General features: G+C 45.5%; 1 protein-coding gene across 1 annotated transcript in view; it reads right to left on the bottom strand.

The window, feature by feature from the left end:
* Positions 1 to 661: 661 nt before the first annotated feature.
* Positions 662 to 20,288, bottom strand: part of LOC146838951 (vomeronasal type-2 receptor 26-like) — a 161,701-nt gene continuing 142,074 nt past the window's right edge. Inside the window, exons 3-4 of the mRNA XM_085599992.1 lie at positions 18,728 to 18,851; positions 662 to 1,569 (exon numbers count right to left, since the gene is read on the bottom strand). Coding sequence (XP_085456118.1) covers positions 662 to 1,569; positions 18,728 to 18,851 — 1,032 coding nt within the window. The remainder of the gene's footprint in view (positions 1,570 to 18,727; positions 18,852 to 20,288) is intronic.

Here is a 20,288-nt window from a genome sequence, read left to right as displayed (position 1 = left end):
ACTATTCTTGCACTGCTCCCACAAATCAAGCATAGGATACCAACTTTATTTTTAGCCTCCAATTTCCGTCACATTTACACAGCATTAAAATAATCAGTATACAAGTTTACATTTTGTATGTGCCGATACTTTATTAATCAGCTAATATTAGTTACCTTTCTAAATAAACATGGACCTCTGGAGTAGGAATTACCAACCCATAGAGGGCCCATGGTCCACAGGTTAAGAACCACTGCTCAGTGGCAGTGGCTGCTGGCTACTTCAAGTTTGAAATGATTTTGTGTGTATGCATATGTGCGCATGCATTTCTGTGTGTGTAATTTATGTGCAGGGTGTTTCATTTCTGTTGTCTAGAAGGAAGACTGCAAATCAGAAGCAAGGTTTTCTCATTTACATTGCTGGGAATTGTTTTAGGCACATTTCAGAAGTACCTTCCCTTTTCCTGCAAATAATGTACTTGAATAAATAATACACACCCTGCTCTGTAGAAAATGCAGCTTACTCTGTCGGGATGGTGGAGGACTTTTCCTCCGCCATCCCAAGAAGCTGCCTCCAAATTTTGAGAAGTCCCTTTGACCCATAGACATCGGTCTACATTCTAGTTCTAGTTCGGCATTCAGTAGTCAGAAGACTTCAGTATTACATGTGAATGTGAGAAGTCTCAGGTGATTGCATGTCTGCCCATTAAATAGTCTTTTCTGTTCCATTCGGGTCTAAGGAGGATGATGTAGACTTTGGGGCAGAAGATACAGCCCAGGAGTCCAGCACTGGAAGTCAGGATGGCAAAGACCTCTACGGCCACCATGTACCTGCCCTTGGTGCTAAGGTATGCTGGGATGAAGGCGACCCAGACACTGCAGAATACCAGCATGCTGAAGGTGATCAACTGGGCTTCGTTGAAAGTAGATGGTAAATTCCTAGCTATGGAGGCGACGACAAAGCTCAAAAGAGACAAAAATCCCATATAACCAACCACTGCATAAAATGCAAAGACTGAGCCCTCATTACACTGCAGTATCATCTTGCCAGTTTCTGATCGGGCATCAATGTCTGGGAATGGGGCAGAGAGAGTGAGCCAAATAGCACAGATCAACACCTCCCCCAGGGAGCAGAGAAGCACCAAACAGCTAGGTAGTTGGGGTCCAACCCACTTTCTAAACTTACTTCCCGGCTTTGTGGCATTAAATGCGATGAGAACTGTGATGGTCTTTGCTAGTACAGAAGACACAGCAATTGTGAAAATGATCCCAAAGGCGACTTGTCGAAAGAGGCATGACATCTTTGAAGGACGTCCAATAAACAGGAAGGAGCAGAGGAAGGACAGCATGAGGGAGAGGAGAAGGGTGTAGCTGAGATCCCGGTTATTGGCTTTCACTAGTGGTGTGACCCGGTACTTAATGAAGATTCCCAACACTCCCACAGTGACAACGGAGAAGAAACTTGCAATGCAGGACAAGACCAAACCCAAAGCATCCTCAAAGGACAGGAACTCCACTGTCAGTGGAATGCAGGCATCTCTCTGCTCATTGTACCACTGGTCTTCAAGGCACTTTATACAGTTTTCCATATCTGCAAAAAAAGAAAATCAAGTAGAGTTAAGAAAATCATGTAATCAAAGAAATACAGCTTCTCTGTTTGTGGTTTATTAATCAATTCAGTGCAGGTGTTCACAAACTGCAGCTTGTTGATATAGTTCCCATACTTAATTTAAATGTACTTCACAAATATAAATAAGCGATGTGCTCTACTGGCTGTACACCTGATTCTAGCCATCTACTAATTTGCACAACATATTCACATTTGTACTTTAAATGCATCAGACCCCATCTTAGTCAAAGCTATGTGAGTGCCAGAGTCCCATGTAAGACAACAAGTTATTAATCGGGCAGGATGCGAGTCCTTCCCACATAATAAGTTCAACATCCTCCATAATCCTGGGCTCAACATCTGTTAGCAATGGTGCAGAGCAACCAGGATTAACTCACAGACAATGTGGCAAGTATTTAGTAGTAACCCAATATTTAAAAACTCAAAATAACACAATAAAAATCCCAAACCAATTTCCAAACAAATCAAGAAAAATTCAATAAGAAAAAGGACACAATATCTATAAATACATTAAGGGGAACTGGAGATATAAATTTCTTTTAACTAAAAAGTGCCATGGGATGTGGCTGAATGGGGCCTAGGCAGAAGTGGAGGCAGACTGCGATGCACCAAAGGCGGGCTAAGCCTAGGGGCTCGACTCGGTCAAAGATTTTACCTTCTAAGTTAGGCTTTTTTATGCATGAAGAAATCCTCCAGTGGGACCAGTGTAAAGACTGTATCCGATGAAGTTCTCTCAAAGTCAGTTAGCTGTTGTAAGAGGTCCCAATGAAGCAGTTGGTTTAGAAAGGAAAAGCTCAGAGCAGGAAAATTCGACTTATTTGCCAAGCAAAGTCCTCTAATTTGTCTGAGACTTTACATGTATTTACCAGGTTTCTTCATGGGGATTTATGGCCCACTTTAGAGTTTGGTGGGCAGGGCACACATGATGGAGTATACTCTCTTCGTGAAACTCTAGCCCCGTCCACGTCATTTAGGGATGGGCAGACTGTAAGTATTCTATTGACGAAGCCCTCATTAGCTCTGTCAAGGAATACTTCCTCCGATGGCCCAACAGAGTGGGAACCATCAGATGAAGGACATTTAACTATCCACCCTATTTAAGGTGGGTGGTGTAATGTCTTTTTTCCTGTCCATCATAGTAACAGACAGAAAAAAGCCAAAAATCCATGAAGGCAGTTCTTGTCACTGTAGAAGGATGTCCATGGGGCCAGCAGACATTTCTAAATTTGGTGGGCGAATGTCCCTTGGGATGGTAGATGTGTTCTAAGGAGCTGAGGTTGAGGTGCCATTTTTGTACAATTCACCAGCCAGTGGGTGGGGATGAGTCCTGGACACTCTCTAACCAATGGGTAATTGGTTCCCAATGAAAACTTTATCCTTTTTCAGTATATCCTTTTTGCCTTATTATAAACTATCCCATTGCATTCTAAAGTAAAATTAACAGCCCCTAAAAGTGGTGTCACAATGGCTGGAGTTCCTTGGAATCAAAAGTAGGCCTGGGCAATGAACTCCGCTCCGCTAGTCCAGTTTGCGGAGATTTGTCAATTACGCATTCCGTGAAAATCACGGAATTCAGGCCAAAATTCTGTTACGTGGGAGTCAGCTACTAAACTGCACCCACAAATGCTTTGATAAAGCAACATTACATGCTAAAAAGCATATCACCAATTCACAAAAGTGAACTTTGAAAATGAAAAATATTAGGCAATGAGAGAGGTGATGATTTTGTGGTCCCCCCTAACCTAGGGGGAGGACCAATCAGATGCCTTAAACACAAAGAGCATATCATGCTGAACGATTCAGTGGTGGTCCCATCCTCTTAGGACCACCCCAAGAACAGTTATGGGCAAAAATACAATCCCAACCAAAGGCCCTGCAAAGCACTATGGGATGAGATTACCTTTTCTTGCAGGTGCCACGCCAACCCTTCTGGTGGGGGATTTTAATTGCATTTTGCATTCCAAGGATAGGCAGGGTGCACAGGCGACTTACACACTGCATGTGACTTCTAAACTGTTGTCATCTCCTATTCATGATTTAGAACTCTATGACACTTACAGGAAACACCATCCTCCTGGTACAGGCTTTACGTGGGAGGCAGATCATGGGAACGCCCGCTCCCGCTTGGACTTTGTGTTTGCATCCAAAACTTTGAGCGCAGATAAATGCAGCCTTACACCAGTCCCCTTTTCAGATCATCATATTCCGGCTGTCTGGTTCACAACACCAGGAAATTAAATTATGAGCTCCTTCATGGCGAAAGCATTTGTGATAGATACATCAAACGCTATCATACATGGGAAAGACAGAAAAACAGGATTCCAAATAAGTACAAATGGTGGTGTTGGGTGAAACATAAAACAAAAAGGTTCTTTCAAGAACAAGGCCGGCTCAAACGCAGAGCTGAATGGGACGCTTACCAGAAATTACATCGTCGCCTTATTCTTCTTCAACAATTGGGGGAGGCAGGAAAAGATGTGAAAGATTAAATCCGCCTAGTCACACTGGATATGAATAACTGGTTGGCAAAAAGGAATAAGGCTACAATATTCCATTCTAGAGTTAAATGCTATCAGGAAAATGAAAAATGTACATCTTTCTTTTAAAAAAAAGCAAAATCCTCCCATGAATTGCTGACAAACCTACGTAATGAGCATGGAAATATTTTGCAAGGTATTGAGCATTGCAAACAGATACCTTTTGACTTTTATTCACACTTATATGCTGCACCACCACCTAACCCTTCTTCTTTTCAGGACTGATCAAGTAGAATTCCTGGAACAGCCTTTTGATGGGGAGGAACTGCTATCTGCATTACAGTCCTCTCCCAGAGGTTCCAGCCCTGGGATAGATGGGCTCACTTGGGAGTTCTATCGTAAATTTTGGGCCCTGTTATGTATGGACTACATGGAGGTTGTCAACGAAGGTTTTACTAATAACACTTTTTCTGCAGATTTCTCAGCTGGGGTCATCACCCTCTTGTACAAAACCGGGGACAAGACCTCCTTGCAAAATTGGCGGCCAATTTCACTTTTGAACGTTGATAACAAGCTCATAGCTAAAGTACTCGCCCGCCGCCTTCGAGGAGTTATGCACTCTTGTGTTCAACCAGATCAAGCTTGTGCTCTCATAAGGCGCACTATTGTGGATAGCCTTGTTACCTTAAGAGATGCAATTTGGTACAATCAAGAAAGAGCGCTCCCTCTAGGTGTTCTTAGTCTGGAATTTCATAAGGCTTTTGACAAAGTTTTACATCAATTTCTTTATCTGTTATTAGCAAAAATTAATGTTCCTCCTGCATTTGTTCACATGATATCGACCCTCTACCAAGGTGCTCAGAGCAAAGTTAGTATCAACGAACTCTATACCACTGCTTTTCCTATTCACACTGGAGTGCGTCAGGGGTGCCCAACATCTCCCATTCTTTTTGTTTGTGTGTTGGAGCCTTTTTTATGCAAACTACGAAAACAAAAACTGGTAAAAGGTGTATTTGTACCTGGTGGTTCTGGGGTCCAGAACAAGGTCATCACATACATGGATGATGTGACCGTGTTGTGTTCTACCGCAGCTTCTGTGCGCAGAACTCTTTTGCAGGCTTCTCTTTTCCAGGAAGTATCAGGTTTGGGTTTAAACATGGGGAAGAGTGTCTGCCTGACTACAGGTCCCTGGGATCGACTGGCAAATCTGCTGGTAACAGTTACCACAGAACCCACTAAAATGTTGGGAGTGTATTTTGGGGGGCAAGGGCATGTGGAAAAAAATTGGCACGAAGTCCAGGCTAAAGTACTAAAGAAACTTTCTCTGTGGTCTTTGCGCACAACAACCTTAGAAGGAAAGGTGTTAGTCATTAAAGCAGTCTTGTTTCCACTGTTACTGTACCTTGCTATGGTTTTCCCTCCTCAGCACCACACTTTACAGAAATTGCAAAAAATGCTTTTTACCTTTCTATGGAACTCTAGGATGGAGAAACTAAGTAGAGAGAAAGTTTGTAAAACCTGGAAAAATGGGAGAAAAATTGGCCATATCTTAAGACCTTTTTGTTTTGTGAGTTGTTATGCTATGTTGTGTCCCGTACAGATGAAGACATGCAATGCTCAGATGTTTTGGACTATTTGCCCATTCTAACCTTTCTCTTCTGGCACACAATGCACTGCCATACTACAAGGGGCTTCACTCCTTCATACAGACTTTGGACACTGAACTTTTTGATCGAGATGTATGCATCCACCCTACCAGACTAAAACAGGAGCTACAGAAACAAGAGCAGCCTATCGTGTTGGGTATCCTGTCAGAACCACAGTCTTTGAGGGTGTGGAAGATTGTGAGCCACAGAGACATTATCCACAGTCAGTGAGACCTGGCTTGGATGGCTGCCCATCTTTCAGCATCGGTGAGGATTGCCCCCACAGCATGTTGCCCACGCACGAGATGCGGCAATGAAGAAACTGTTTTCCACCTGCTGTGGGGTTGCCTTTATGCCCAAAACTTTTGCACTTTATTGCAGCCTTTCCTTTAGAACATTGCGGTTATTTCTGCTTTATCCTTTAATGCCCTTCTTTATGGACAAGACATTTCTGCAGAACGTCCCCCTACTGCGTGGCGACTGTTAAACTGTGCTAAAGAGGCCTTCTGGGATGCGCAACATCTGTTTGTTTACCTCCATAAAGATATGGATACTAAAGCATGTAGAAATCTTTTTCTTGATAAAGTCATGACTTATGTACATGTAGATCGTGCTACTCTGGGACTGGAAGAAGCTAACGCTTTGTGGCATATTAAAAACTGGAAAGGTTGGGTCACTTAAACATGTCTCTAAATAAACTGATGGACTTTTCTTTTTGCCTTGCCACCAGGCCATAAGGATTGGCATTTGTAGAGACCATCAATAAAATGTATTAGTTCACTTTAGGGGGGTGGGTAAAACACCATGATTGACAAAAACGTTTATCTATTTCAAGTCTTACCTTGTTCTTTCAACTCTTGCTGTACATTTTGACTTGTGAAATGTAACTCTGTATGTGTGCCGTTATCAAACTAATAAAGGTTTTTGAAACAATGTCAAGACAGAGATACTTGTTATCTTATGAAAAGTATATGAAGTACCAGGCCTTTTCCACCCCTGTACTAAGCCTTTTTTTGGCTATTTGGGGTAGTTTGCACTTAGGCCCCTGTAACATTTTGACCACATAAGCTATCCACGCCAAATTTGCGTCCTTTTCTTCCAAAATACTAGGGATTCTAAAGGTACCCAGGGTTTGTGGATTCCCGTGGAGGGGAGCCAGAAATTAGCCAAAATACAGCTAAATTTTGTTTTTTTGGGGAAAAATTTGAAAAAAGTGCTGCAAATAAAAGCGTCTGGGTTTTTCCCTGCAAATGGTATCAAAAAGGGCTTGTGGGGCTGAAATAACCATTTTCCCAGCTTTTAGGGAATGACAGACTTTTGTAAGAAAACCAACATTTTTTACACAGTTTTGGCATTTTTCTGGGACATAGCCTATTTTTGCAATTTTTTGTGCTTTCAACCTCCTTCCAGTTAATGGTAGAAATGAGTATGAAAGCAATAATGGATCCTGGAAAGCTATAAATTTAGAAAAGTAGACAAATTTTTGAATTCAGCGAGGGGTCATTTGTGTAAATCCATCAAGGTTTCTTTATAGGAATTAACAGTTAAATATAGGAAAAATTGAAAATTAGTTGAGAAAAACAGCCTTTTGTGTCAACGTTTTCACCTGTAACTTCTTCTAATTATGACAGCTCTTTGAAAGCAATATACCGTTACATTCACTGGACCTTACTGGTTGTGGGGGTATATGTGACTTGTAGGTTCACCAAGAACCCGACGAACCCAGAGCCAAAAACTGAGCAGCGTCTTGCAATGGTTTTTTATTATATACCGGGTATATAGCAAATATTCTGGGAAAATGTATACATGGAAAATTCGGTATGAAAGACACCTATGTACTTCTGAAATGGGAACAAAATATAGAGTTTAGAAACAGTATATATTTGCACATTTCCAAAATTGGGAATACTCATACTAGCATGAGAATTATCAGTCATTTTTCAAAATGACTTCTTTTTTACACATTGTCTTTCATTTGGAAGGCAGAAATGCATCGAAAGTCAATAGGTAATAACAGTTGCTTTGCAAATCTGATTTACCCTAAGTCTCCCGATAAAAATGGTACCTCACTTGTGTGGGTAGGCATAGTGCCCACGACAGGAAACAGCTCAAAACCAAACGTGAACACACCACATTTTCACAATGAAAAATTAATTACCCTTTTTTTGCAAAGTGCCTAGCTGTAGTTTTTGAACCCTAGCTCTGCCAGCACCTAGGGAAACCTATCAAATCTATATATTTTTGAAAACTAGACATGCAGAGGAATCGAGGATGTGGTGACTTGACTGGCTCTCACCAGGTTCTGTTACCCAGAATCCCTTGCAAACCTAAAATTTTGTCAAAAAAACACATTTTCCTCATATTTCTGTGGTGGAAAGTTTTGGAATTTGCGTGGATCCACAAATTTCCACCCACCCCGCGTTCCTCAAAGTCTTCTAAGAAAAATAGTACCTCACTTGTGTGGTTAGGCCTAGTGCCCGCGACAGGAAACGGCGCAAAACGCAACGTGGACACACCCCAATTTCACAGTGAAAAAGACCCTTTTTTACCAAAGTGCCTAGCTATAGTTTTCGAACCCTAGCTCTGCCGGCACCTAGGGAAACCTAGCAAACCTATACTTTTTTAAAACATACACAACCATGGGAAATCCAGGATGGGGTGACTTGACTGGCTCCCACCAGGTTCTGTTACCCAGAATCCATTGCAAACCTACAAAATTGTCCAAAAAAACAAATTTTCCTCACATTTCTGTGGTGGAAAGTTCTGGAATCTGCGTAGATACACAAATTTCCAACTACCCGCGTTCCCCAAAGTCTTCCGAGAAGAATGGTATCTCACTTGTGTGGGTAGGCCTAGTGCCCGCAAAACGCAACGTGGACACACTCCAATTTCACAGTGAAAAATGACCCTTTTTTGGCAAAGTGCCTAGCTGTAGTTTCCGAACCCTACCTCTGCCGGCACCTAGGGAAACCTAGCAAAACTATACATTTTAGAAAACTAGACACCCAGGGGAATCCAAGATGGGGTGACTTGACTGCCTCTCACCAGGTTCTGTTACCCAGAATCCCTTGCAAAACTAAAAAATTGTCAAAAAAAACAAACTTTCCTCACATTTCTGTGGTGGAAAGTTCTGGAATCTGCGTGGATTCACAAATTTCCACCCACCCGGTGTTCCCCAAAGTTTTATGAGAAGAATGGTACCTCACTTGTGTGGGTAGGCCTAGTGCCCGCTGCAGGAAACAGCGCAAAACGTAACGTGCACATACCTCAATTTCACTGTGAAAAATGACCCTTTTTTGGCAAAGTGCCTAGCTGTAGTTTTTGAACCCTAGCTCTGCCGGCACCTAGGGAAACCTAGCAAACCTGTACATTTTTGAAAACTAGACACACAGGGAAATCCAGGATGGGGTGACTTGACTGCCTCTAACCAGGTTCTGTTATCCAGAATCCCTTGCAAACCTAAAAAATTGTCAAAAAAAACACATTTTCCTCACATTTCTATGGTGGAAAGTTCTGGAATCTGCGTGGATCCACAAATTTCCACCCACCCCGCATTACCCCAGGTCTCCCGATAAAAATGGTACCTCACTACCATGGGTGGGTCAAGGACCCGCTACAGGCAAGGGCCCAAAACCTATTGAGGTGACATCAAAATTACCTATCACAAACCAACCTGGTTTTGCAAAAGGGGTCTCGTGAGTTTTTGGCCCGGGGCTCGGCAGCCATCTAGGAAAACCTACCTAACCCACACATTTCTGAAAACTAGACACCCGGGGGAGTTCAGCGAGGTATGGCTTGCCTGGGTCCCCCAACATTCTCCTACCCAGAATCCCCTGCTAACCTCAAATTTCGCTGAACAAATCACTTTTTTAATCAAATTTCTGTGTAGGAAAGTTCTGGAATCTGCGTGGATCCACAAATTTCCTCCCACCCAGCGTTCCCCCAGGTCTCCCGATAAAAATGGTACCTCACTTGTGTGGGTAGGCATAGTGGCTGCAACAGGAAATGGCCCAAATTGTAGTGTGGAGACTTCAAAATTACCTATAGCAAAACTACCTGGTTTTGGGGGCGGGGTACCTGAGATTTTGGCCCGGGCTCAGCGGACATCTTGGGAAAGTACGAAACTCAAACATTTCTGAAAACTAGACACCCGGGGAAGTCCAATGAGGTATGGCTTGCATTGATCTTCCAACGTTTTCCTACCCAGAATGCCATGCAAACCTCACATTTAGCTGAAAAAACACACATTTTCCACATATTCTTGTGTGGAATCACCGTGCCGGCACAAATGTCCTACCCCAGCCATCTATTCCTCAAGCACACATACTGGTTGGATTTGGCATGAGGGCGAGTGATGGTTCAGTATATAAAATCTTATTAACAAGAGATTTCACAAAAAATTAAATGCACTGTCAATAATTGAAAAGACAAAAAACTGAACCAGTGACTCGCAGCTCGTGAGTTGTAAAGCCACGTCAAGGCGCCAACCGCTTTACAGGCCATTCACACACCTTTCATACATGATACATTCAAGACGATTCCCACCACCAGGCACAAAACCAACACATTACAACATTCATAAAAAAGGACAAGGTACACCCTGCTTGACAAAAACAGAAAAGACACATTTTTATGCACAACCACCTATTCCTCAAGCACACATACATACTGGTTGGATTTGGCACGAGGGTGAGTGATGGTTCAGTATATACAGTTGTATTAACCAGAGATTTCACAAAAACGAAATGCACTGTTAATTGAAAGGATGAGAAACTGAACCATTGACTCACAGTTCGTGAGCTGTAAAGCCACGAAAAGGCACCAACCTCTTTACAGGCCATTCATACACTTTTCATACGTGTGACACATACAAAACCATTCACAACGCCAGCCACGGGCCCAGCACATTACAACACTCACATCAGCCGACAGCGCCATTCAAGGGCCCATCACTTTCACACGCCCACATTCCTGACACAGTAACCACACCAGCTCACGGATTGCGTTGAGTGGCATTTGGCAAGCAGTGTTTAGAGTGACCAGCAGCTAGTCACTACTCACACACCGCCAGACAAGCGCCACTCCATGTACACCGCCAGCCGAGCGCCAGTCCACGCACACCGCCAGCCAAGCACCAGTCCACACACACCGCTAGCTAAGCGCCAGTCCACACACACTGCTAGCCAAGCGCCAGTCCACCCACACCGCCAGCCAAGTGCCAGTCCACGCACACTGCCAGCCAAGCGCCAGTCCACACACACTGCCAGTGAAGCGCAAGTCCAAACAAACCGCCAGCCAAGCGCCAGTACAAACACACTGCCAACCAAGCGCCAGTACAAACACACCGCCAGTCAAGCGCCAATCAAAACACACCGCCAGCCAAGCACCAGTCCACGTACACCGCCAGCCAAGCGCCAGTCCAAACACACCGCCAGCCAAGCTACAGTACAAACACACCGCCAGCCAAGCACCAGTCCACACACACCGCCAGCCAAGCGCCAGTCCATGCACACAGGCAGCCAAGCACCAGTCAAAACACACCGCCAGCCAAGCGCCAGTACAAACACACCGCCAGCCAAGCATCAGTCCACGCACACCGCCAGCCAAGCGCCAGTCCACGCACACCACCAGCCAAGCGCCAGTCCATGAACACCACCAGCCAAGCACCAGTCCAAACACACCACCAGCCAAGCGCCAGTCCATGCACACCGCCAGCCAAGCGCCAGTCCACGCACACCGCCAGCCAAGCACCAGTCCAAACACACCGCCAGCCAAGCGACAGTACAAACACACCGCCAGCCAAGCGCCATTCCACGCACACTACCAGCCAAGCGCAAGTCCACGAACACCGCCAGCCAAGCGCCAGTCCAAACACACTGCCAGCCAAGCGACAGTACAAACACGCCGCTAGCCAAGTACCAGACCACACACACCGCCAGACAGGCGCCACTCCACGCACACCTCCATCACATTTAGGATTTTTTTTATATAAATGAGAAAACACAAACAAATTGCAAATAGATACAAATCTACTAACACAAAATCTAAACTAAATACACTACACAAATGCCAACCTTGAAACTGAACAAAAACTATTAAACAATAGAGGCCAGGCAGTTCACTTTACCACTCATGGATGCTCCCAAAAATTATTTTGTGTGTGGTACATTCTAAAACAAGCAGGCACATACAGCCCACGGTTAGAAGGACACTCGGGGCAGTATATACGAGTCTCTTTCCGCGTACCTCTTTACCAACAGACTCTACATCTCCTACTGGGAAAGTCTTTTGAGGGTGTGGGAGGAATGTGATCAGGAAAGTGGCGATCTTTCAATCTAGCAACATCCTCCACCGATCCAACTCTAGGAACACTTGCCTGTTCCACTAAAACAAGGCTGCCTATTACAGACTCCTGAAACTTAGCAAAAGTCATCTTTGACTCAGGACAAGAATCCTGGAATACAACAAAAGCATTAAAGGTTGCCAAGTGGAAAAGATGGATAGCCAACTTCTTATACCAAATGTAAGCCTTATGAAGAGCAGCGTAACGTTCCAACCTCTGATCTACTCTGTCAACACCACCCATGAGCCTATTATAGTCTAAAATGAACACAGGTTTGCGCACTTCTGCAACCTGCCCCCAAAGAGTTACAGGTGAAGTGCTTTCATCATGGATGGTAGTCAGCATGTAGACATCTCTCTTGTCTGAAAACTTCACAGCTAGAAGTTCCTCGCAACGCAACGCACTGCACTGTCCCCACACAAGCTTTTGACAAACAAGTTCTTTTGGGAAACCTTTACGGTTAGAGCGGATTGTGCCACAAGCAACTGTGTCCACTTTGGTCAATTCCCTGAACAACCGCACACCAGTGTAGAAGTTATCTACATATAAATGGTGGCCTTTGGTAAAAAGTCCTCTACCAAGTTCCCACACAATTTTCTCAGTAACTCCAAAAGTGGACGGACAACCAGGGGGGTTAATCCGGGATTCCTTACCGGTGTACACCCTGAAATTAGAGACATATCCAGTCCTACTGTCACACAGCATATACAGCTTACTAGGAATGTATTGCCTAAAAACCAAGCGGCCCTTGAAAAACACCAAATACTTATCCACTGCTATTTCTTTCCCTGGAGCATAGATCTCAGAAAATCGATCAACAAAGTGATCAATGACAGACTGAATCTTAAAAAGACGGTCACAATCAGGGTGACCTTGTGCCAACGCTAAACCATTAACGACAAAATGCATCATCCGAAGCAGAAGCAAATACCTATCACGACTCATGACGGCCGGAAATATAGCTGTTGTCATCAAGGGACTAGTAGACCAATAGGAAGACATTGATGGCTTCCTTAGCAAGCCCATCAAAAAAGTTAAACTCAAGAACTTCTTCATCTCTTCCAGATTAGTGGGAGTCCACGGGGTAGCTCTAGAGTGGGGCTTAAGGCTGGCACTGTTTCCTTCAAAAACTGTTTGGCATACAAATTAGTCTGCTCAACAATCTCTGCCAAAAATACATCGTCCATAAACAACTGAAAAAAATGTATCGGCAAAAGGTTTTCAGTATTAACTCTACACCCTGGAACACCAGTAAAGTCTGGCAATGCCGGCTGCACCATGCCTGGGGCAACCCAGAGGTCAGCCCAGATGCCTCTTGCCATATTATACCAACAGTAAGCCTTGCAGCCCCAGGCTGCAGCCCAGATGCCTCTTGCCGCACTATACCAACGGGAAGCCTTGCAGCCCCAGGCTGCAGCCCAGATGCCTCTTGCCACACTATCGGCACATCAATGTCCTCCTCTAACACAGGCATTTCATCCGCACTAAGAGTAACTTCATCCGCACTGAGAGTAGCTTCATCATCCGATGATTCCATGTGGAGAGAAAACTCACTGCCTGAATCTTCCCCTGCCTTCTCTACCTCAGATGCAGAGTCACTCTCTGAACCATAGTCAGAGGAAGACTCAAAAAGCATACCAACAACCTGCGGCTAGCCATTATCCTTACTAAGTAAGGAAACTTCACAAACAAGTCAACAACAACCAACACTGTGCAAAATAAGTAAGTAAAAAAATGTGTGCCTTTATCACAAAGATCTATATACTCAAAAACGATATGATTCACTTACAAGAGACAGCTACACTCACCAGCACCTACTCTGCAGAGACACAGCAAAAACCAACAAAATCCCACTAGAAAGAAAAAACAAAACCAATTACTCACAAGACAACAAAATACACATCGAACACAAATGCAAAAAGTTTTTGACACTCAAAAAACAGAAGCCAAACATACTGCTATTATTACACCATTTGCAAAAAAAACATTCATGCAGAGAAATTAAACTCATTTACATTGTACAAAAAGAGTCTCTTACCAAACACATGTAACTACACTAACAGCAGAACCACCAGTAACGAAACTGCAACCTGGAACAGTCTAAAGAGCAAAAGCCTCCAACTAGAACAAAAAGGGAGAAATAAAGCATTACAATTGCAATTCACAAGAAATAAAACAATTAACATTATAACACGCTATGTCACTACCCAAAAGGGGGCAGTAAGGCCAAATAAACGGGCAGATCTGCCCCCGGGGGGGCAGAATACACATAAAAAAAATATATCCACTGGAAGCTACCAATTTATTTATTTTTAAATCCCTGGCTCTAGTGGGCTTTTCAGTCCCGCACCCCCGGGACAGAAATGCCATAAAAAATGCAGGTGATCTGTCCCCAGGAGGGGGGGGGGCAGAAAAGTCTTAAAAATTATTTAGGCCCATAAAGAAGCGACCCTTGCCCGAGGGGTCGCTTCCATTTAAAACTTAAAGCACTCCCTGGTGTCTAGTGGGATTTTGGGCAGAAAGGCCAAATAAACAAACAGATCTGGCCCGGGGGGGGGGGGGGGGCAGAATATACTTTTTTTTTAAATATGGCCCAAGGGGTCGCTTCCAATTTAATAAAAACAAATTCCCTGGCTCTAGTGGGCTTTTCTGCCCCCCCTGGGGACAAAAACACCCAAAAAAGCAGGCGATCTGTCCCCAGGGGGGGCAGAATATACTTTTTAAATAAATGTGGCCCCTGGAAGCGACCGTTGCCCAAGGGGTCGCTTCCATTTAAAAATAAACAAATTCCATGGTGTCTAGTGGGGTTTCCTGCCCCCCGGGGGCAGAAAGGCCAAATAAAAAAACGATCTGCCCCCAGATGGGGTAGAATATACTTTTAAAATAAATTGGGCCCCTGGAAGCGACCCTTGCCCAAGAGGTCGCTTCCAATTTGATAAAAAAACAATTCCCTGGCTCTAGTGTGTTTTTTTGCCCCCCTCTGGGTCCAGAAACGGCCAAAAATATTTCCCCCTTAAGAAGCGACCCTTGCCCAAGGGGTCGCTTCCTTTGCACAAAAAAACAAATCCCTGGTGTCTAGTGGGGAATTCCTGGTGCACGATCGCGACGTTTTGCGCGATCGTACACCAGGAATGCCCTGCATTGAGACATCAGGGGAGAGGAAACAATGTTTCCTCTCCCCGATGCCTCAATGTGCTGCAATGTGCCCCACCGGAGCAGGAAACACTCACCCTCCTCCTGGACACACTGGAAACAAATGGTTTCCAGCACGTCCAGCTCTTCCTGATGAAGTCGGCACGCGCTGTGCGTGCTGACGTCATGGGAATGCGTGGAGGGGTCGGGGGTGGCAGCGGAAACTCCTCCGCTGCCACCCCCCTCTGTGGGGGCAAGATCGCGAACACAGGGAGGGAGCGCCAGCAGAGCGGTTCCGTCATGAGCACAGCCCAAGCGATGCTAATGACGGAACCGCTCCGTCATGAGCATCGAAGGGGTTAAGGAGGAACTTATTTTTTATTTAAAAGTAACTTTTTCTCTGGTTATTTTGACAGGTCTGCTGGTCTAAAAGCTGCACGAGTCAGACTACAAATGTAGGCATCAAGCCATACTTTACTGGTCAGCCTGGTGGCTGGTATAAAACATACTGCAGTCCACAGACGACATTAACCTTCCATACCTTCAATGTACTTCCTGCCCAAATATTATTGGTGTACTGGAGAAGCTAAATATACCAATAGGTGATTAGTCAATTTTAATATGTTTTAGGGGTCGGAGCACACACACTTGGAATTGGACAAAAAGAGTTAAAAAATCAGCAGCATCACTCCACAGAAAATAGATCTGGCCATGCAAAAAGAGGCTTTAATAGTGACACCGGCTATAAACCTCTTAAGTGTGCCCGTCGGCTAAAGGCCAATGGCCGAACTACCTCCTCAGTGCATGTGTCGGACGTTGGCTGACCCTGGGGAGGGTTATAAGGGCTACGTCCTTTATTTTATTTTCCAACTGGCTACTTGGGGAGAGCTTCCCGAGCTGCCTGATAGTGTTTTTTTTGTATTATAATGACGATTGGCATGCAGGGTCCACTTACGTCATTACAGTAAACTGAATGTAAAATGAGTCTATGGGTTCATTTTACTTTCAATGAATCAGTGCTAGTGGGCATATCTCAGCCCCCTAAGCAATGATATTGGAATGGTAGAGTCTTCCAGCAAAATTGAACAAAACAAATGGAAACATCATCATATACATTACATCAGAAAAGATGGTCGGAATATTCCAAAATATACATGCATGAAAAGGAACACTCCAAACTATACATGCATGAAATGTACATATATCATTACGTCAGGAAATATGGAAGGAACATTCCAAAATATACATGTAAAAACACATTCCAAAATATACATGCATGAACCCTCCCCCCTCCCTTAGGGAAAATAAAGAAAATGAGCGTTGCGAGAGCATGGCTTAAAACACAATCAAGCCTATGCTCAGAGATTTGGCTACTAACTGCCCACAACCTCAACGTAATAGGAGCCACACATTCCTATAAACAGAATTAGGGCACTAACCACTCCACAACCTCACCATAATAGGGTAAACAACACCCTTGAAAACAGAACTGGGGCACTCAGCTCCCACAGCCTCATCATAGTAGAGTACACACCACCCTAGAAAACTGAACTGGGGCACTAAGCTCCCACAACCTCACCGTAGAAGGGTACACACCACCCAAAAATAAAAACTGAACTGGGGCACTAAGCTCCCACAACCTCACCGTTGTAGGGTACTCACCACCCTAGAAAACTGAGCTGGGGCACTTAACTCCCACAACCACACCGTAGTAGGGTACAAACCACCCTAGAAAACTGAACTGGGGCACTCACCACCCCACAACCTCACCGTAGTAAGGTACACACCACCCTAGAAAACTGGATTGGGGCACTCACCACTCCACAATCTCACAGTGACCGGGTACACACCACCCTGTAAAACAGAACTGGGGTACCGCACTCACCACCTCACAACCTCACCGCAAAAGGGTACTCACCACCCTAGGAACCGAACTGGGGCACTCCCCACCCCACAACCTCACCGTGATAGGGTACACAAAACCCTATAAAACAGAACATCTACTCCCCAGAAGGAAAAAACAAGACTGTACCACAAGCACACAAAAACAAGCATACGAGACAGACGCAGAATAAAACTGAACGAACCCATGGTAGGAAAAAAAAATCTACAACCACTCAAAGAGAAATGCACACACCAATACACGACATGTCAAGGATTACAATAAATAGCAGAATGAAAGTCTTTAACTCCGGTGTGCGATCTCTCACCCATCGTCCCCACCCAAAGCTCCATGTGGCTGTTGGCATCCACTGCGGTGTGGCACAGTGACTTCCTCTTGGTTAACATCCCACAAAGCTTGTGAAGAGCAATCAAAGATAATGTGTACTTCAACGGAATGACGCCACACCCAGTTGCCGTAGTTCGGTGAAGGAAACCCAAACGTCGTAAATCTGCACAAAGACACAAATTGCTACCGAACAGGAGATCGCGAAGTTCTGGGTCCAGTGCAAGATCTTGTCGAACTTTATTGAGAGAGAAGCGCTATTGGCAAGACGTGTTCAAAGCTGGAAACTGCAAAGAACCCAGGAGTACACTACCAATTGCGAGATGGCGGCACTGGTGACGCCGCACAGGATGGCTCCCGGCATCACTGTGCTCCAAAACGTCCACTACAACCATGAGCCTTGAGAGGGATCACACGTCAAAGAGGATCCCATGGAGGAATGGCAGGACAGGTGGATGCAGGAAAGACAGTGCGCGCTCGGTGTATGCGCGCTATGGACAGCTCGTGCCATATTTTAAATGTCGCAAAGCGGTTGAACTGGCACACGTTAATGGGCAGCATTGATACGTGTTAATACGAAAATGGCTCACCTAAAAAGTCCTCCATAGACAGCATTTGGGTATCGGTCTGCAAGTTCAGAGACATCACTTGTGGACAAGAGCAAGTCACCATCCCTGCACAAATCTCGCTCAATCCACGACACCGCGAAAACGTTGCCACTGAACGTGGACTGCTCAATCCAAACTGCCCACACAACAGAGTATTTGCGCTTTCAATGTGCTTCAAAGGCAAAGACCGCTAGTAGAAGTTCAAACACCCTAGGATGCAGGTTGTTCAGGTGATGAGGGACACTGGTGGGGCTGACCAGGGAGTTCCTTCTCAGTTGCGTTTCCTTTTCCTTAAAGTTTCAGTTCTTATGTTCCAATCTCTTTAGTAGGCTCCTTAATTCTAGTATCTTCAGTAGGGTATTCACAGTCTTCCTTCCTCAACGTGTAGGTTCTCTTCAAATCGTCGCCAAAAATGTGGTAAATAGAAGGTCCATTGGCCAGGTGTATAAAACAGGATAGGTTTATTTAGGCTTAATTCCAGGGTAAGGTTAGTAGAAGAAGATAGGTAGATGGAAGTATAGCCCCACCAGGAGCAGCCTCCCCGATGCTCAGCCTGCATCCACCAACTGACACTCCACACATAACCAGGCAACCAAACATTCCGTGACATCCTCACACATTCTAGCACTCATCTTGGTTGAGCAGTAGGGAACAAGTAATTTATAACACATATGTTAATTACCTACCAGTTGAGTTGGTGATTTCTCCCTCTGGGCAGTGGGCACAGTCATAGCAGCAGATTGGCCCCGCCTTCCAAGAAACCTTTCTGTATCCGGCAGGACAGCTCTCAGTGCACACAGAGAGAGGGATCTGTGGATCAGGACACACTGGGTGAGTGAAATAACATAAGGCATCAGAGAAGTAAGAGTCAGAGGACATAATACAACACAGACTGATTAATTTAAGGAGAGATAAATCGAATATGTAATAATAGTGCCGTCTGAGGAACAAAAGACAACGGACTTATGTGAAAACACCATGAGGGATTAGGAGGAAGAGACAAAGGATATATGTGATAACACAGTTAGTGATTAGGAGTAAGAAGCCAAGGATATATGTGATTACACAGAGAAAGGGTTCAGAGGACATGTAATAATAGAGCAAGGGATATGAAGACAAAGTGAGAAAGGAAATTTTGATAACAGAGCAAGGGGCATGACACAGAGCGGGATATGTACAAGGAAGTGGCGGAGAGAGACGTTAGCCTTCCTGGCTTAACGCCTCTCTCCGCCACTTTTGAACCGCAATGCTGCACCATATTTACAACGATATGGTGCAGCCTTGTTTTTCTCCCTGCGAGGGCGCTATACTTAGCAGTGTAGCGTCAATGCAGGCACCCTTGCACCATAGTGCAAGGGTGTCTGCATGCAGGGGAGGATTGTTTATGTGTAAGAAGGTGTCCCTTCCTGCACATAAACAATCCTGAAATGCCATTTTGTGACTTTCATGTGTGCTGCTTAATGCAGCACAGATGAAAGTCACAAAATTCTGCTCCAGAGCTCCTTGCTGAGTGTGATCTTCACCGCCGCCGATAGCAGCGCCCCAGCCGCCGCAGGGCCGCCCGCTCAGTCTGATCTCGTTTTCCCGCCGCTTCCTGCCTGCGGCCCCGCCCCCTCGCCAGACGATTGGTGGACGCGACCCCGCCTCCCAGCTGACCCGTCCTCCCGGATCCCTTCCTATGTCGCCCCCTCAGCGACCGTGCAGCGGACGCGCGCAGCGGGAGCACCGACTGAGGGCCGAAGGTGCGCCAAAGGTAAGCCCGGCTGCGCCCGTCCGCGCCTGGACCGCGCTCAGTGCCAGGACGCCTGGCCCCCGCAGACCCCAGCCCACCCGCCGGACCTACGACGCCACCGAACTCTACGCACTCAACGCCGGAAGAATCCCGGGGTGCTACCGAGCCACCCCGAGACGCACCCACGGACCCTTCTGCTGCAACACCTGCAAGTTCACCTGCATACGGACCTGCACCACTCCAGCAGCGCTCAAGACCTCGACGAGCAACAGCAGCAGCCACCTAAAGTGCATCCTGCTCAACACCCGCTCCGTCCACAGACACGCCGTTGAGCTCTGGAACCTGCTCGACACTACTTCACCAGACGTCGCCTTCCTCACGGAAACCTGGATGAACGCCTCTTCAGCGCCCGACATCGCCATCGCCATCCCAGACGGCTACAAGATCATCCGAAAGGACCGCATCAACCACACCGGAGGAGGCATCGCCATCGTCCACAGGAACACCATCCGCAT

Source organism: Triturus cristatus, chromosome 4_2, assembly GCF_964204655.1.
Source record: "Triturus cristatus chromosome 4_2, aTriCri1.1, whole genome shotgun sequence".
In the NCBI taxonomy this organism is placed as follows: domain Eukaryota; kingdom Metazoa; phylum Chordata; class Amphibia; order Caudata; family Salamandridae; genus Triturus; species Triturus cristatus.
This window is presented reverse-complemented; position numbering and strand designations above follow the sequence as displayed.